The 13,015-nt window shown below is 45.6% G+C and overlaps 1 protein-coding gene across 2 annotated transcripts in view; it reads left to right on the top strand.

The window, feature by feature from the left end:
• The window catches only part of PLCD4 (phospholipase C delta 4), a 149,228-nt gene that overhangs the window by 77,067 nt on the left and 59,146 nt on the right, over positions 1-13,015 (top strand). For both annotated transcript variants that reach the window (XM_077447883.1, XM_077447884.1), the window contains one exon: positions 9,703-9,931. In XM_077447883.1, the coding sequence (XP_077304009.1) occupies positions 9,703-9,931 (229 nt within the window). The remainder of the gene's footprint in view (positions 1-9,702; positions 9,932-13,015) is intronic.

Below are 13,015 nucleotides of genomic sequence, written 5' to 3'. Positions count from 1 at the left end.
TGTCACTCTTATTTTGTTTAATAAAAAAATAAAAACCACAGAGGTGATCAAATACCACCAAAAGAAAGCTCTATTTGTGGGAAAAAAAAGACGTCAATTTTGTTTGAGAGCCATGTCGCATGACCGCGCAATTGTCAGTTAAACTGTCGCAGTGCCGAATCGCAAAAAGTGCTCTGGTCAGGAAGGGGGTAAATTCTTTCGGGGCTGAAGTGGTTATAAAGTAATATTTATTAAATTATTTTAATGTAAACAAATGTTTGGGAGGGGACAATGAACAATCTGAAACTTCATAAAGGGGTCAATAATAATTTTGGGGACATCTAGTGTAATTGAACACAACGCTGGAAATATATAACAATTTGTGCTGCTCACAGCTAACCAACTCCAACCAAAGGGATATTACAGCTTATCAAAGGCTTATTAGGGTGATTGCTTCTGATCCCCAATCACAGTCCAACTAGCAGATTCCAACTGTCATTTTCCAGGGTATGTTCAATTCGGATTGTAGGCTTTGGGGGCAATACAGACAGTTATTAGCACTGACACTTTGATACAAGCGGCCCGGTGAGACTACAAGCAGCTCTATGATATTGCTGGTCCCTTGGCTTTGCTAATGATCCTCCACTTGGATGAAGTTCATTGCTGATCGTTAGTCTGGAAATCCTGAGAGATGAACTGCTTTCTGGCAGCTAGACAGCACTCGCATTACACGCCGTCCCCAATGCATGAAATATTGACTTCTGAGGAGTGTGCAAGACGTTGCATTTCCAGTAATAGAAGGGGTGGGGGTGGGGTGGGGGGGCTGTGTGTGCTGCAGTAAAAAAAAAACTTAAGATGAAATCCAGGCAATCAGTAAGCAGTTGAAATGCATATAAGGGAGCTATATAATCTGCCAAAAGATTTGTATTGCTGTCCATCCAGTCCTGAGATTTACACAGTAACTGCACAGAACACTAGGTCTCCAAAGTTTGGGGACCTGATTTTCTGAGCCGGCGGCGGACAGGGCGGTCTCCGCACACTGTGCAGGGACCGCCCTGTCAGCTCTCCTCTATGGGAATCGGATGAGAACGGACCGTCTGTCCATGTTCATCCGATCCGCTCTGCAGACGGATAGAAAAATAGGATTTTCCTCCGTCTGCATAGCGGAGGCGGACAATAGCGGGTGTCTGGGGATGTTCAGCCGCAGACACCCGCTATCCCATAGGGATGCATGTATGTCCGTATTTCATCTGCAAATGGATGGAGGAAATACGGACATACTGTCCGCATGTGTGAAAGGGGCCTTAGGCTTACCTGTAGGTCCAAGAAATATCTCTTAAACCTATACGGTTTAGGAAATATTTACCTGAAGACAGCCACCGCTGTCTACGGCGCATGCGCCGTAGACAGCGACGCGCAGGCGCACTGGGTAAGCCGCAGATCGCGGCGATATGCCGAGAGTATCGGCTCCCGTGCGCATGCGCGGGAGTGACGTCATCGCTGCTCCGGCAAATCACAGCGCCTGAGCAGCGAGACCCACGGAGACCCACCAAGAAAATGGACGCTCGGAACTACAGGGGACAGCGGTGACTTCGCTGGCTCCTGTGTCAGGTAAGTGACATATAATGGACTACTATGCGATGCATAGTAGTCCATTATGCTTTACCTTTGCAGGGAGGCAAAGAAGAAGTAAACCCATCAGGGTTTACTTCCTCTTTAATCTTAAGAGACCTCTGAAGTCAAGGTAGTTCCAGACACTGTACGAAGGGATTGATGCTCTACCTGGCTAGGGGGATGTTACAGCCCAAGTGGTTGGCCTGCTTAAAGTGGTTGTATAGTCAAATTGGGGACTTTTACCTACAGGAAAGGCCTAGCTAGTGATTTTTGTGTACTGTGGGAGGTGCTTTTACTAGGGGAAGGCATGGATCTGTGTCCCTGCTTTGCAGGAACACAGGATCCATGCCCTCCCTCCTGTGAAAACGGCAGTCTGACTTGTTTATATAGGCAAACTGCCATTCTGCCTGTGTACTGAATGACCGGCAGGTGGAGGCGGACATCCAGCCCACTGTACCCGCTTCGATTATACACAGCAGGAGCTGATCGGCGGGTACAGCAGGCTGGGTGTCCGCCGGCACCCACCGACCATTCAGTACACAGGCAGAATGGCAGTTTGCCTATATAAACAAGTCAGATTGCGCACACCAATCAATATACGCTTATTGGGATTATTTTTACAAAAAATATGTAGCAGAATACAGAATGTAAGCTCTACGAGCCGGGCCCTCCTGTCCCTTCTGTATTGAACTGTACTGTATTTGTACTGTCCCCCCCCCCCTCTACATTGTAAAGCTCTGCACAAACTGTTGGCGCTATATAAATCGTGAATAATAATAATAATATTGGCCTAAATTCTTGAAGAAATTTGATTATTATTATTTTTATTTTTTTATTGGATATGTTTTATAGCAGGAAGTAAAAAATAAAAAATGCAGAGGTGATGAAATGCCACTAAAAGCAAGCTCTATTTGTGGGGGGGGGGGGGGGGGAGCATACATTTTATTTGGGCACAGCTTCGCACAACCGCGCAATTGTCATTTATAGTAATGCCCTGCTGTATCGCAAAAAATGGCCTGGTCATGAAGGGGGGTAAATCTTCTGGTGCTGAAGTGGCTACTGTACAGGGGAATAGAAGATGCTGATAAGTCAGATTATACTACTTTTAATGCTTAAGTAACTGCAGTAAATGGTGCTTTTGTATCTGTGTCTGGAGCATACAGTACCCAGTTTTATTGAGCTGCTTGGCTGGCAGCACACGGGCATTTCTGATTCTGTAGAGTCAGACATTGCTCGCGCTCTGCGTCACTTCTGTTATCTATTTAAAGAAATATTGACCTATTGCATTTATGTCTCCGGGTTTCATTTTACATGACAGCTGCACTTGTAATAGACTATAGATGGACAGGTGGGTGAGGATTCTCATTGCTGTGCAGAGGAACCCAACCTGTGTGCAATATATGAGAGCTCTATGAAGTAGTGCTGTAAACCAAATTTTTTCAGGGTGCCAAAAAATGAAGACACTTATAGGGACCTGTTTACACCAGAACGCCGCGCAGGAAGCCCTGTTGCGCTCTGCAGTGGGTGTCAATGTTAAGTTAATGACACTCCAAATGCAGGTGAGTGCTTTTGCTCCAGGTCCGGATAGTACTGTAGTTCCGTGTGACCCAGTTGTGTGTTTTTAAAGTAGTGCATACACAACTTTTGGTGCAGTCTGGCGCTATTTCAGCCTATTCAAATGAATGGATGGAAATCGCACCCAAATGGCATGTGAATCACACAGGAACGGCAAGCCCGGAAGCTGTTATTTTATCTCCCTCTAGGGAAAAAAACTGCTGGCATTGTTAGAAACCTGAACTCCAGGAAAATATAAAATACACAAATTGGCTTTGTTGGAGGGCAGGTGAGACGGCTGGTGCTGAAAAATACTGAACCCCCCCCCATCAAATGCAGCCATTGTGCCCATCAAACACAGCCACTGTGCCCATGAAATGCAGCCACTTGTGCCAATCAAATGCAGCCCTTGTGCCCCTCATATGCAGCCACTTGTGCCCAGTAAATGCAGTCCCCTGTGCCAATCAAATGCAGCCACCTGTGCCCATCATATACAGCCACTTGTGCCCAGTAAATGCAGCCACTTTTGCCCATCATATGCAGCCACTTTTGCCCATGAAATGCAGCCACTTGTGCCCATCAAACACAACCACTGTGCCCATGAAATGCAGCCACTTGTGCCAATCAAATGCAGCCCTTGTGCCCCTCATATGCAGCCACTTGTGCCCAGTAAATGCAGCCATTTGTGCCAATCAAATGCAGCCACCTGTGCCCATCATATACAGCCACTTGTGCCCAGTAAATGCAGCCACTTTTGCCCATCATATGCAGCCACTTTTGCCCATCAAATGCAGCCACTTGTGCTCAGTAAATGCAGCCACTTGTGCCCATCATATACAGCCACTTGTGCCTGTCAAATGCAGCCACTTGTGCCCCTCATATGCAGCCACTTGTGCCCAGTAAATGCAGCCACTTGTGCCAATCAAATGCAGCCACTTGTGCCCATCATATACAGCCACTTGTGCCCAGTAAATGCAGCCACTTGTGCCCGTCATATGCAGCCACTTTTGCCCATCAAATGCAGCCACTTGTGCCCAGTAAATGCAGCCACTTGTGCGCATCATATGCAGCCACTTGTGCCTGTCAAATGCAGCCATCACTTCACTAACCCCCCCTCCCAACCTTCCAGTCCTGCAGCACTTACTGCTCCTCTCCTGGAGTGATGGGGCTCTCCTTGTCGGCGGCTCTGCATTCTCTTCCACCGCCATGTGTCCTCTTCTGCCAAAGCGTTATGCATCCAATAGGATCGCCTAATGCTTTGGCCAATTGGGAGACAGGTCTCACTGACCTGCCTGCTGATTGGCAGGGAGGAACGTTGCGCCCCGAGCCCACCCTATTTTGAAGCCTATTAGAGCCTCTGGCTCTAATCACGTGCTTCAAAATACACACCCCCGCCTATCCCCGCCATAGTATTTCATGTGTTCGGCGTCCTGAAAGGGACCGGGCACATGAATAGGGAGGGCGGCGGAGGCGGCGGAGGCGGCGGAGGCGGCGGGTGAGGCGGTGCCCGTGTGCCCACAATGCAGGGGCCGCCACTGTAACTTCTTCTCTATCTTTTAGACCCCTGATGTCTCAATAAAGAGAACCTGTCACTAAAAAAATCATCACACAGGAGACTTATTGTCCTGTATGTTATGAAAATGTTTAAAAAGTGTATAAAATTAAAGTTATACCCAAGCATCCCCCCCCCCCAAAAAAAAGTTTTAGCTCCACCCCCGTACATAATCGTTAGTAGACATGTGCAGAGTAAAATATTTCGTTTCGGAATTTCGTTTTCGTCCGAAAACTTAATTTATTTAGTTACTCCCGAAATTCGTTTTTATTTATTTCGTTTTTCGTTCAAAAATTGCATTCGTCTGAAAATCCACATGAATTACGGTCGAATCTGTCTTGGAAGGCTTATGGTGTCTGTCGAATGTATAAAGAAGATTCGACGGAGCTAACTATATAGCATACTTTAGAACCCTATTAAAGTCTATGGGACTCCAACGTTCAAAATCTAAAGTGCTAATTTTAAAGGCTAATTTGCAAGTTACTGTCCTAAAAAGTGTTTGGGGACCTGGGTCCTGCCCCAGGGGACATGTATCAATGCAAAAAAAAGTTTTAAAAACGGCCGTTTTTTCGGGAGCAGTGATTTTAATAATGATTAAAGTGAAACAATAAAAGTGTAATATTCCTTTAAATTTCGTAGGGGGGGGGGGTTGTCTATAGTATGCCTGTGAAGGGGCGCATGTTTCCCGTGCTTAGAACTGTCCCTGCACAAAGTGTCATTTATGCAGGAAAAAAAGTCCTTTAAAATCACTCGCAGCTATTATGAATTGTCGGCTCCGTAATACAGAGAACACTCATTGAAAGTCATTGATAAAAAAATAAAAAAATAAATAAATAAAAAAGCGTGGGGGTCCCCCAAATTCAATTACCAGGCCCTTCAGGTCTGGTATGGATATTAAGGGGAACCCTGCCTCAAATTTAAGAAAAAATTTGACGTGGGGTTCCCCCTAAATATCCATAACCAGACCCTTCAGGTCTGGTATGGATATTAAGGGGAACCCCGCATCAAATTAAAAAAAAAATTGACGTGGGGTTCCCCCTAAAAATCCATACCAGACCCTTTATCCGAGCACGCAACCTGGCAGGCCGCAGGAAAAGAGGGGGGGACGAGAGAGCGGCCCCCCTCCCTCCTGAACCGTACCAAGCCACATGCCCTCAACATTGGGAGGATGCTTTGGGGGTCCGTGACCCCTCAAAGCACCTTGTCCCCATGTTGATGAGGACAAGGGCCTCATCCCCACAACCCTGGCCGGTGGTTGTGGAGGTCTGCGGGCGGGGGGCTTATCAGAATCTGGAAGCCCCCTTTAACAAGGGGACCCCCAGATCCCGGCCCCCCCCCCTGTTTGAAATGGTAAGGGGGTACAAAAGTACCCCTACCATTTCACAAAGAAAGTGTAAAAAATGGTTAAATAAAACAAACACACTTTTGAAAAATTCCTTTATTAAAAAAAAAAAAAAGATTCCAGCGGCGGTAATCCACTCTTGCTATCCAGCGACGGACGATCATCTCTCCAGCGATGTCTCATCTCATCCAGCGCAGCGATCCTCCATCCTTCTTCTGTCTCCTCCACGGAGACACTGCAGGCATTCCGGCGGCTGACGTTTCTTATATACGGAGGGCGGGGCCACCCGTCACCTGACCCCACCCCCCTCCGACGCAAGGGGAAACCCGGGGTTCCCCCGTGACGTATGGGTGACCCCGCCCCCTCTGATGTAACGGAAACCTGCCTGGGTTACATCAGAGGGGTGCGGGTCACCCCTACGTCACAGGGAACCCCGGGTTTCCCCTTGCGTCAGAGGGGGCGGGGTCAGGTGACGGGTGGCCCCGCCCTCCGTATATAAGAAACGTCAGCCGCCGGAATGCCTGCAGTGTCTCCGTGGAGGAGACAGAAGAAGGATGTATTCGCTGCGCTGGATGACATGAGACATCGCTGGAGAGATGACCGTCCGTCGCTGGATAGCAAGAGTGGATTATCACCGCTGGAATCTTTTTTTTATTTTTTTATTTTTAATAAAGGAATTTTTCAAAAGTGTGTTTGTTTTATTTAACCATTTTTTACACTTTCTTTGTGAAATGGTAGGGGTACTTTTGTACCCCCTTACCATTTCAAACAGGGGGGGGCGGGATCTGGGGGGACAAGGTGCTTTGAGGGGTCACAGACCCCCAAAGCATCCTCCCAATGTTGAGGGCATGTGGCCTGGTACGGTTCAGGAGGGAGGGGGGGCCGCTCTCTCGTCCCCCCCTCTTTTCCTGCAGCCTGCCAGGTTGCGTGCTCGGATAAAGGGTCTGGTATGGATTTTTAGGGGGAACCCCACGTCAATTTTTTTTAAATTTGATGCGGGGTTCCCCTTAATATCCATACCAGACCTGAAGGGTCTGGTTATGGATATTTAGGGGGAACCCCACGTCAAATTTTTTCTTAAATTTGAGGCAGGGTTCCCCTTAATATCCATACCAGACCTGAAGGGCCTGGTAATTGAATTTGGGGGACCCCCACGCTTTTTTTTTAATTTTTTAATTTTTTTTTTATCAATGACTTTCAATGAGTGTTCTCTGTATTACGGAGCCGACAATTCATAATAGCTGCGAGTGATTTTAAAGGACTTTTTTTCCTGCATAAATGACACTTTGTGCAGGGACAATTCTAAGCACGGGAAACATGCGCCCCTTCACAGGCATACTATAGACAACCCCCCCCCTACGAAATTTAAAGGAATATTACACTTTTATTGTTTCACTTTAATCATTATTAAAATCACTGCTCCCGAAAAAACGCCGTTTTTAAAACTTTTTTTTGCATTGATACATGTCCCCTGGGGCAGGACCCGGGTCCCCAAACACTTTTTAGGACAATAACTTGCAGAATCTTTTCTCTCTGTCAAATCTTTTTTCTCTGTCGAATATTTTCTCTATATAATCTTGGACTAATAGAGGTAAGGTTAAGCACATTCGACCACAGGTTCTATAGACACAGATTGTTGTCAGAGTCATGTCGAATCTCCTATTCTATATCGAACTGTTGTAACAATGAAAACGAAAATAAAGCATTTATTTATGTCGGATCTTTCGTTTTTCGGATTTTGTGCTTTCGTTATCGTTTGTCAAAACGAAAACGAAAATAGCTGAAATTCGGACGAAAATGCATTCGGACGAAAACGAATGCACATGTCTAATCGTTAGTGCATGTGTCGAGGCGGGTTCCTAAGCTATATATATGGTACATTTTCCTGAACTGAAAGCAATAACTCTAGGGCCACTATTCACGGTTAGCTCTAAACTGATGACCTGCAAAGTCACCTATGGAAAAAATAGTATACCGAAGTTTGTCGCCATTTCACCGGTGCACACAATGTTAACCATGTGACCTCCGGAAGATTTACCCCCTTTCATGACCAGGCCATTTTTCAGTTACTTTAACTGACTATTGCACAGTCGTGCGACGTTGTACCCAAATAAAATTTATGTCCTTTTTCCCCACAAATAGAGCTTTCTTTTGGTGGTATTTGATCACCTCTGTGGTTTTTATTTATTGCGCTATAAACAAAAAAAGGCTGACAAAAAAAAGCATTATTTTTTACTTTCTGCTATAAAACATAGCCAATAAAAAAAATGAAAACAATCTAATTTCCAGCAAACAGTGGGTGTGGCCATACTGCTGTCGCTGACATCATCACCCTGCCGACCCCAACCAGTGATGCCGAACCTACACCTAGACAGCTGCACGCAGCTTCCGGGTGGCAACGGATTTGTGTGTGACTATCTTGGTTACTTAGGAAGCCACAGCCCAGTCTGAATAGTGTATCCGGGTTGCAGTCCGCCTAAAACTCGGACACATGATTCAAAAACCCAGACTGTCCGGGTGAATCCCAGACAGGTGGCAACCCTAGGTTAACATCAGGGGCGATCAAAGCGTTAACTGTGTGTCTATGCTGTGTTTTATTACAGTGGGGGAAGTGCTTTTACTAGGGAAAGACATGGATCCTTGTCCATGTTTTGCAGAGACACAGGATCCATGCCTTCCCTCTTGTCAGAATGGTCCAGGCCCAAATCGTCCCCTCCGCTCCTCCCAGGACCTCCTGCTCTCTAGCTCCCTTGTTACCTCCTCTCATGCTCACCTTCGAGACTTCTCCAGAGCCTCTCCCATCCTCTGGAACTCCCTGCCCCACGAAAAATATGTAGCAGAATACAGAATGTAAGCTCTACGCGCCGGGCCCTCCTGTCCTTTCTGTATTGAACTGTACTGTAATTGTGTTGTCCCCCCTATACATTGTAAAGCGCTGCTACTGTTGGCGCTATATAAATTGTGTATAATAATAATAATAAATATATATGTATGTAATGTTTAGGAGTTTTAACAAATCTTCTGGCCTAAAATTGTGGATAAAACACAAGAATGTCTCTGGCAGCAAAAGGGTTAAATACCAGAAATGTATGCAAGAGATGATGAAGACTAACAAAAAAAAAAATTATGGTGTTCCTCTTAACCAATTGCTGACAGTTGCGCACGATATATACGTCCGCAAAATGGCAGCGGTGGGCAAATGGGCGTACCTGTACGTCCCCTTTAATTGGCAGGGCTAGCTTATTGTGTTTTTTTTTGTTTTTTTTTACCAAAAATATATAGAACAATACATTTCGGCCTAAACTGAGAAAAAAAAAATATTTTATATATATTTTTTGGGGGTATTTATTATAGCAAAAAGTTAAAAATAATGCTTCTTTTTCAAAATTGTCGCTCTTTTTTTGTTTATAGCGCAAAAAAATAAAAACTGCAGAGGTGGTCAAATAGCACTAAAAGAAATCTCTATTTGTGGGAAAAAAAGGACGTCAATTTTGTTTGGGTGTAACAGCGCCACGACCGCGCAATTGTCAGTTAAAGCGACGCAGTGCAGAATCACAAAAAGCGCTCTGGTCAGGAAGGGGGTAAAATCTTCCGGGGCTGAAGCGGTTAATGAACACCTGTCTTTCCATCTAGGTGTAACCATATTGTATTTTACTTGCAGTTTCCATCAGCGACATCGAGACCGTCCGAGACGGCCACCAGTCTGAGGTCCTGCAGAGCATTGCGGATGAGTTCCAGCCGGAACTTTGCTTTACCATCGTTTTCCACGGCCGACGGGGGAACCTGGACCTCATTGCGAATACCCCGGAGGAGGCCCAGTGCTGGATTCAGGGCCTGGAGAGGCTCATAGAGACCGTGAAAAACATGGACCAGAAGGAGCTGCTGGATCAGTATCCTTTCAGGTCCGGACGCGCAGTGTGCTTATTTCGCTGGGTGTCGCGGATATCTTTTTTGTTCCTTAAAGGGAAATTATAGTGTGTGTTCAGTGAGCTCATATTTTGAGGTGTTATTGCAGCTTTTTGCGTTTACATAATCTTTGATGTGATTTCATTTTGCAGCAAGGTATCGGAGGTGGCTACAGCTACGTGCCAGACAATCGAACCTGCCTGTAATTTATATTGTTAGCATTTTTTTCCCGATGACAGGGTCTCTTTAACCCCTTAACGCCGTTTTGCTTTTTTTTGCACACGGATGCAGATTAGTTAAAACCCCCAAATATATTTTTCAAAGACCCTGGAGAATACAATAATGTTAGTTTTTTTTGTGAAAAATACACTTTTGGGGCACACAAACGCAAATACATTACCAGGCCCGGACTGGCCATAGGGCAGACCGGGCATTTGCCCGGTGGGCCGGGGCCGCCCGTGGCCTGTTGATGATCAGGCCGCACAGCGGGAGGTAAGCGGCGGCCGCGGCCTGATCCTGGGTAACACAGGCCACGGCCGCCGCTCGCCTACCGCCATACGGCCGTGCCTGTGTCATGCGGAACTGGCGGCTGCATGGGCTGTGCTGTGTGTCTCTCTCACACACAGCTCAGCCTCAGCGCCGCGCTGACACTTTCGCTCTCCTCCTCCAGCCATGGGCGTCCGCACGGTGGGGAAAGCTGCTGCTGTCACTATTCCCCCCTCGCTCCCCCTCCCCTTCTCACGTCGGCAGCAGGGGAAGAGAAGGCATTCCTGTATGGTTGTTTTCTCTCCCCATTGGTCAAAACAGAAGGCCAATCAGAAGAAACTAGAGGGACATCATGTACCCGCAGCACCAGAGGGAGCCACGCTGTACCACACCACCAGAGAAAGAGACATGCCCTACCGCACCGCCAGAGAGCAGGTCAGTGTCACTGGGCCATGGACACAATAGGAGACAGACAGTACTGGCATGGCCACAATAGGACTGGGACACATAATATAAAGGAGACTGCCCTGTAAAAGGGCACTGTAATCATTGCAGTGCCCCTTTTTAATGCAGTTCCCTTTATATCACAGTGTCCTTGCACATTACAGTGTGGAGGACCAACACCAGCCACCCCGCTAATGTCTACCGAACCCCCCCTCCCCGGTCCCTGGAAAGGTTGGCTGCTCTGTCTAAAATGCCCGGGCCTATTTTTTGTCCCAGTCCGGGCCTGTACATTACCCAATTTTTTTGGTCAAACCTAAAAGATGAGGTTAGTTAATTAGTTTTGCTTTATTTCGAACATGAAAAAAAATAAATAAATAAAAAGCATACAAAATAAAAGCAGTAAAAATTCAGTAGTAGACAATCACAAAAAAAACTAATTATAAATATAGAAGAATATATAAAAAAGACAAAAAAGAACTATAAAAAATAATTTACCGTTTTTGCGCTCCATCAAACACACTTTTGTACCCCCCAAAAGGACTCTGCACAGAGTCCTGACCTCAAAGCTATAGAACACCTTTGGAATGAATTAGAGCAGAGATTGCGAGCCAGGCCTTCTCATCCAATATCAGTGCCGGATCTCACAAATGTGCTTCTGAAAGAATGGTCAAACATTAACATAGACACACTCCTAAACCTTGTGGACGGCCTTCCCGGAAGAATTGAAGTTGTTATAGCTGCAAAGGGTGGGCCAACTTAATATTGAACCCTACGGGTTAAGACTGGGATGCCATCATGTGTGTGTAAAGGCAGGCTTCCCAATACTTTTGACGAAATACTGTCATGTAGTTTGAATAGAGTAGAGTTATGGTTAAAACCCTGTCTGTTTTTTTTTCCTGTTTGAGTCCCATTGGGAAGCTGCAGTATAATTGTGCCCCCTGACTTCATGGACTCCAGAGTGATTGCCCTGTCCGCACCTATGTAATCACGTGCTTTCTGCTAACATGTTTCGGTTCAGGGTGTTTTTTGGCAGATATCACCAGTAAAATACACTTTCTGTACAAAAAAAAAAAAGATACCCCACCTTGTAAAATAGACTACAATCAATATTCCTTCCTTCTCATATTTCATTCTGCACTTTATTTTGGTATTTTGTTGTATGCTAAGTGGATAGTTTCATGGTTTTATTACTAACTATAATTCACTGTACGATACATTTGGGAATTCAGGGGATTAAATGGTAAAATGTCTCCAATCAATTAGAAGAGAGTCCCGCGGGCGTAATATGATGGATGGCAAACGCAGCTTCACATTTCTTCCAAATAATCGCAGAGATTGTCATCGGTTCATTCTTTCTTGTTAAGCTGCATCAATATTAAATTCGTATTTTCTCTGCTGTCAGAGAGAGATGGAGAATTTATTAGATTATTGAGTCTAAAATGCAACCAATAGCACATAACAAGGTTTAACGGATGGCAAATATTTAAGAAAAAAGGTTCCATGCAATGAACCGTACAATCAAAGCATATCGGCTATAAAAGTATCTCCAATTTTTCTCATTTATGCCTCGATCAAAATCCTACAGCTCCGGGGATATGATTCCACTTTGTGTGTACCAGATGCCTTTGCAAGGCCAAATTTTACCTTGTAACAGTAGTGGTGATATTATCACTGTACATGTTTTAGGTCATAATTTCATAGTTGGTAAGGTTGAATAAAGACACCAGTCCATCCAGTTCAACCTGAGTGAGTGTCTACAATTGTCCCTATCCCTGTACATTGCACACTCACATCGGTCCCTACCCTCACAGAGCCCACGATCCAAGGTCCCCATTCATATACTAGGGCTAATTTTTGGACAGAAGCCAATTAACCTACCTGCATGTCTTTGGTTTGTGGGAGGAAACCAGAGTGCCCGGAGGAAACCCACGCAGTCACAGGGAGAACATACAAACTCCAGGCATGTAGTGTAGTGGTTGGGATTCGAACCAGCAACCCTTCTTACTGCTAGGTGAGAGTGGTAACCACTACAGCACTGTGCCGCCCATATAAGGTCATGTCTCTTCTTCAGAATGAACCCCAAAGAAGACACAAGACCCCAAAGCATGTCAGTACATTCGAGGTACTTCACCACCTAG

This window comes from Lithobates pipiens, unplaced genomic scaffold (genome assembly GCF_037356315.1).
Source record: "Lithobates pipiens isolate NorthernLeopardFrog02 unplaced genomic scaffold, aLitPip1_a1.2 Scaffold_22, whole genome shotgun sequence".
Taxonomy (NCBI): domain Eukaryota; kingdom Metazoa; phylum Chordata; class Amphibia; order Anura; family Ranidae; genus Lithobates; species Lithobates pipiens.
The sequence above is the reverse complement of the archived record's forward strand: the minus strand, read 5'-3'. Positions and strand labels throughout refer to the sequence as shown.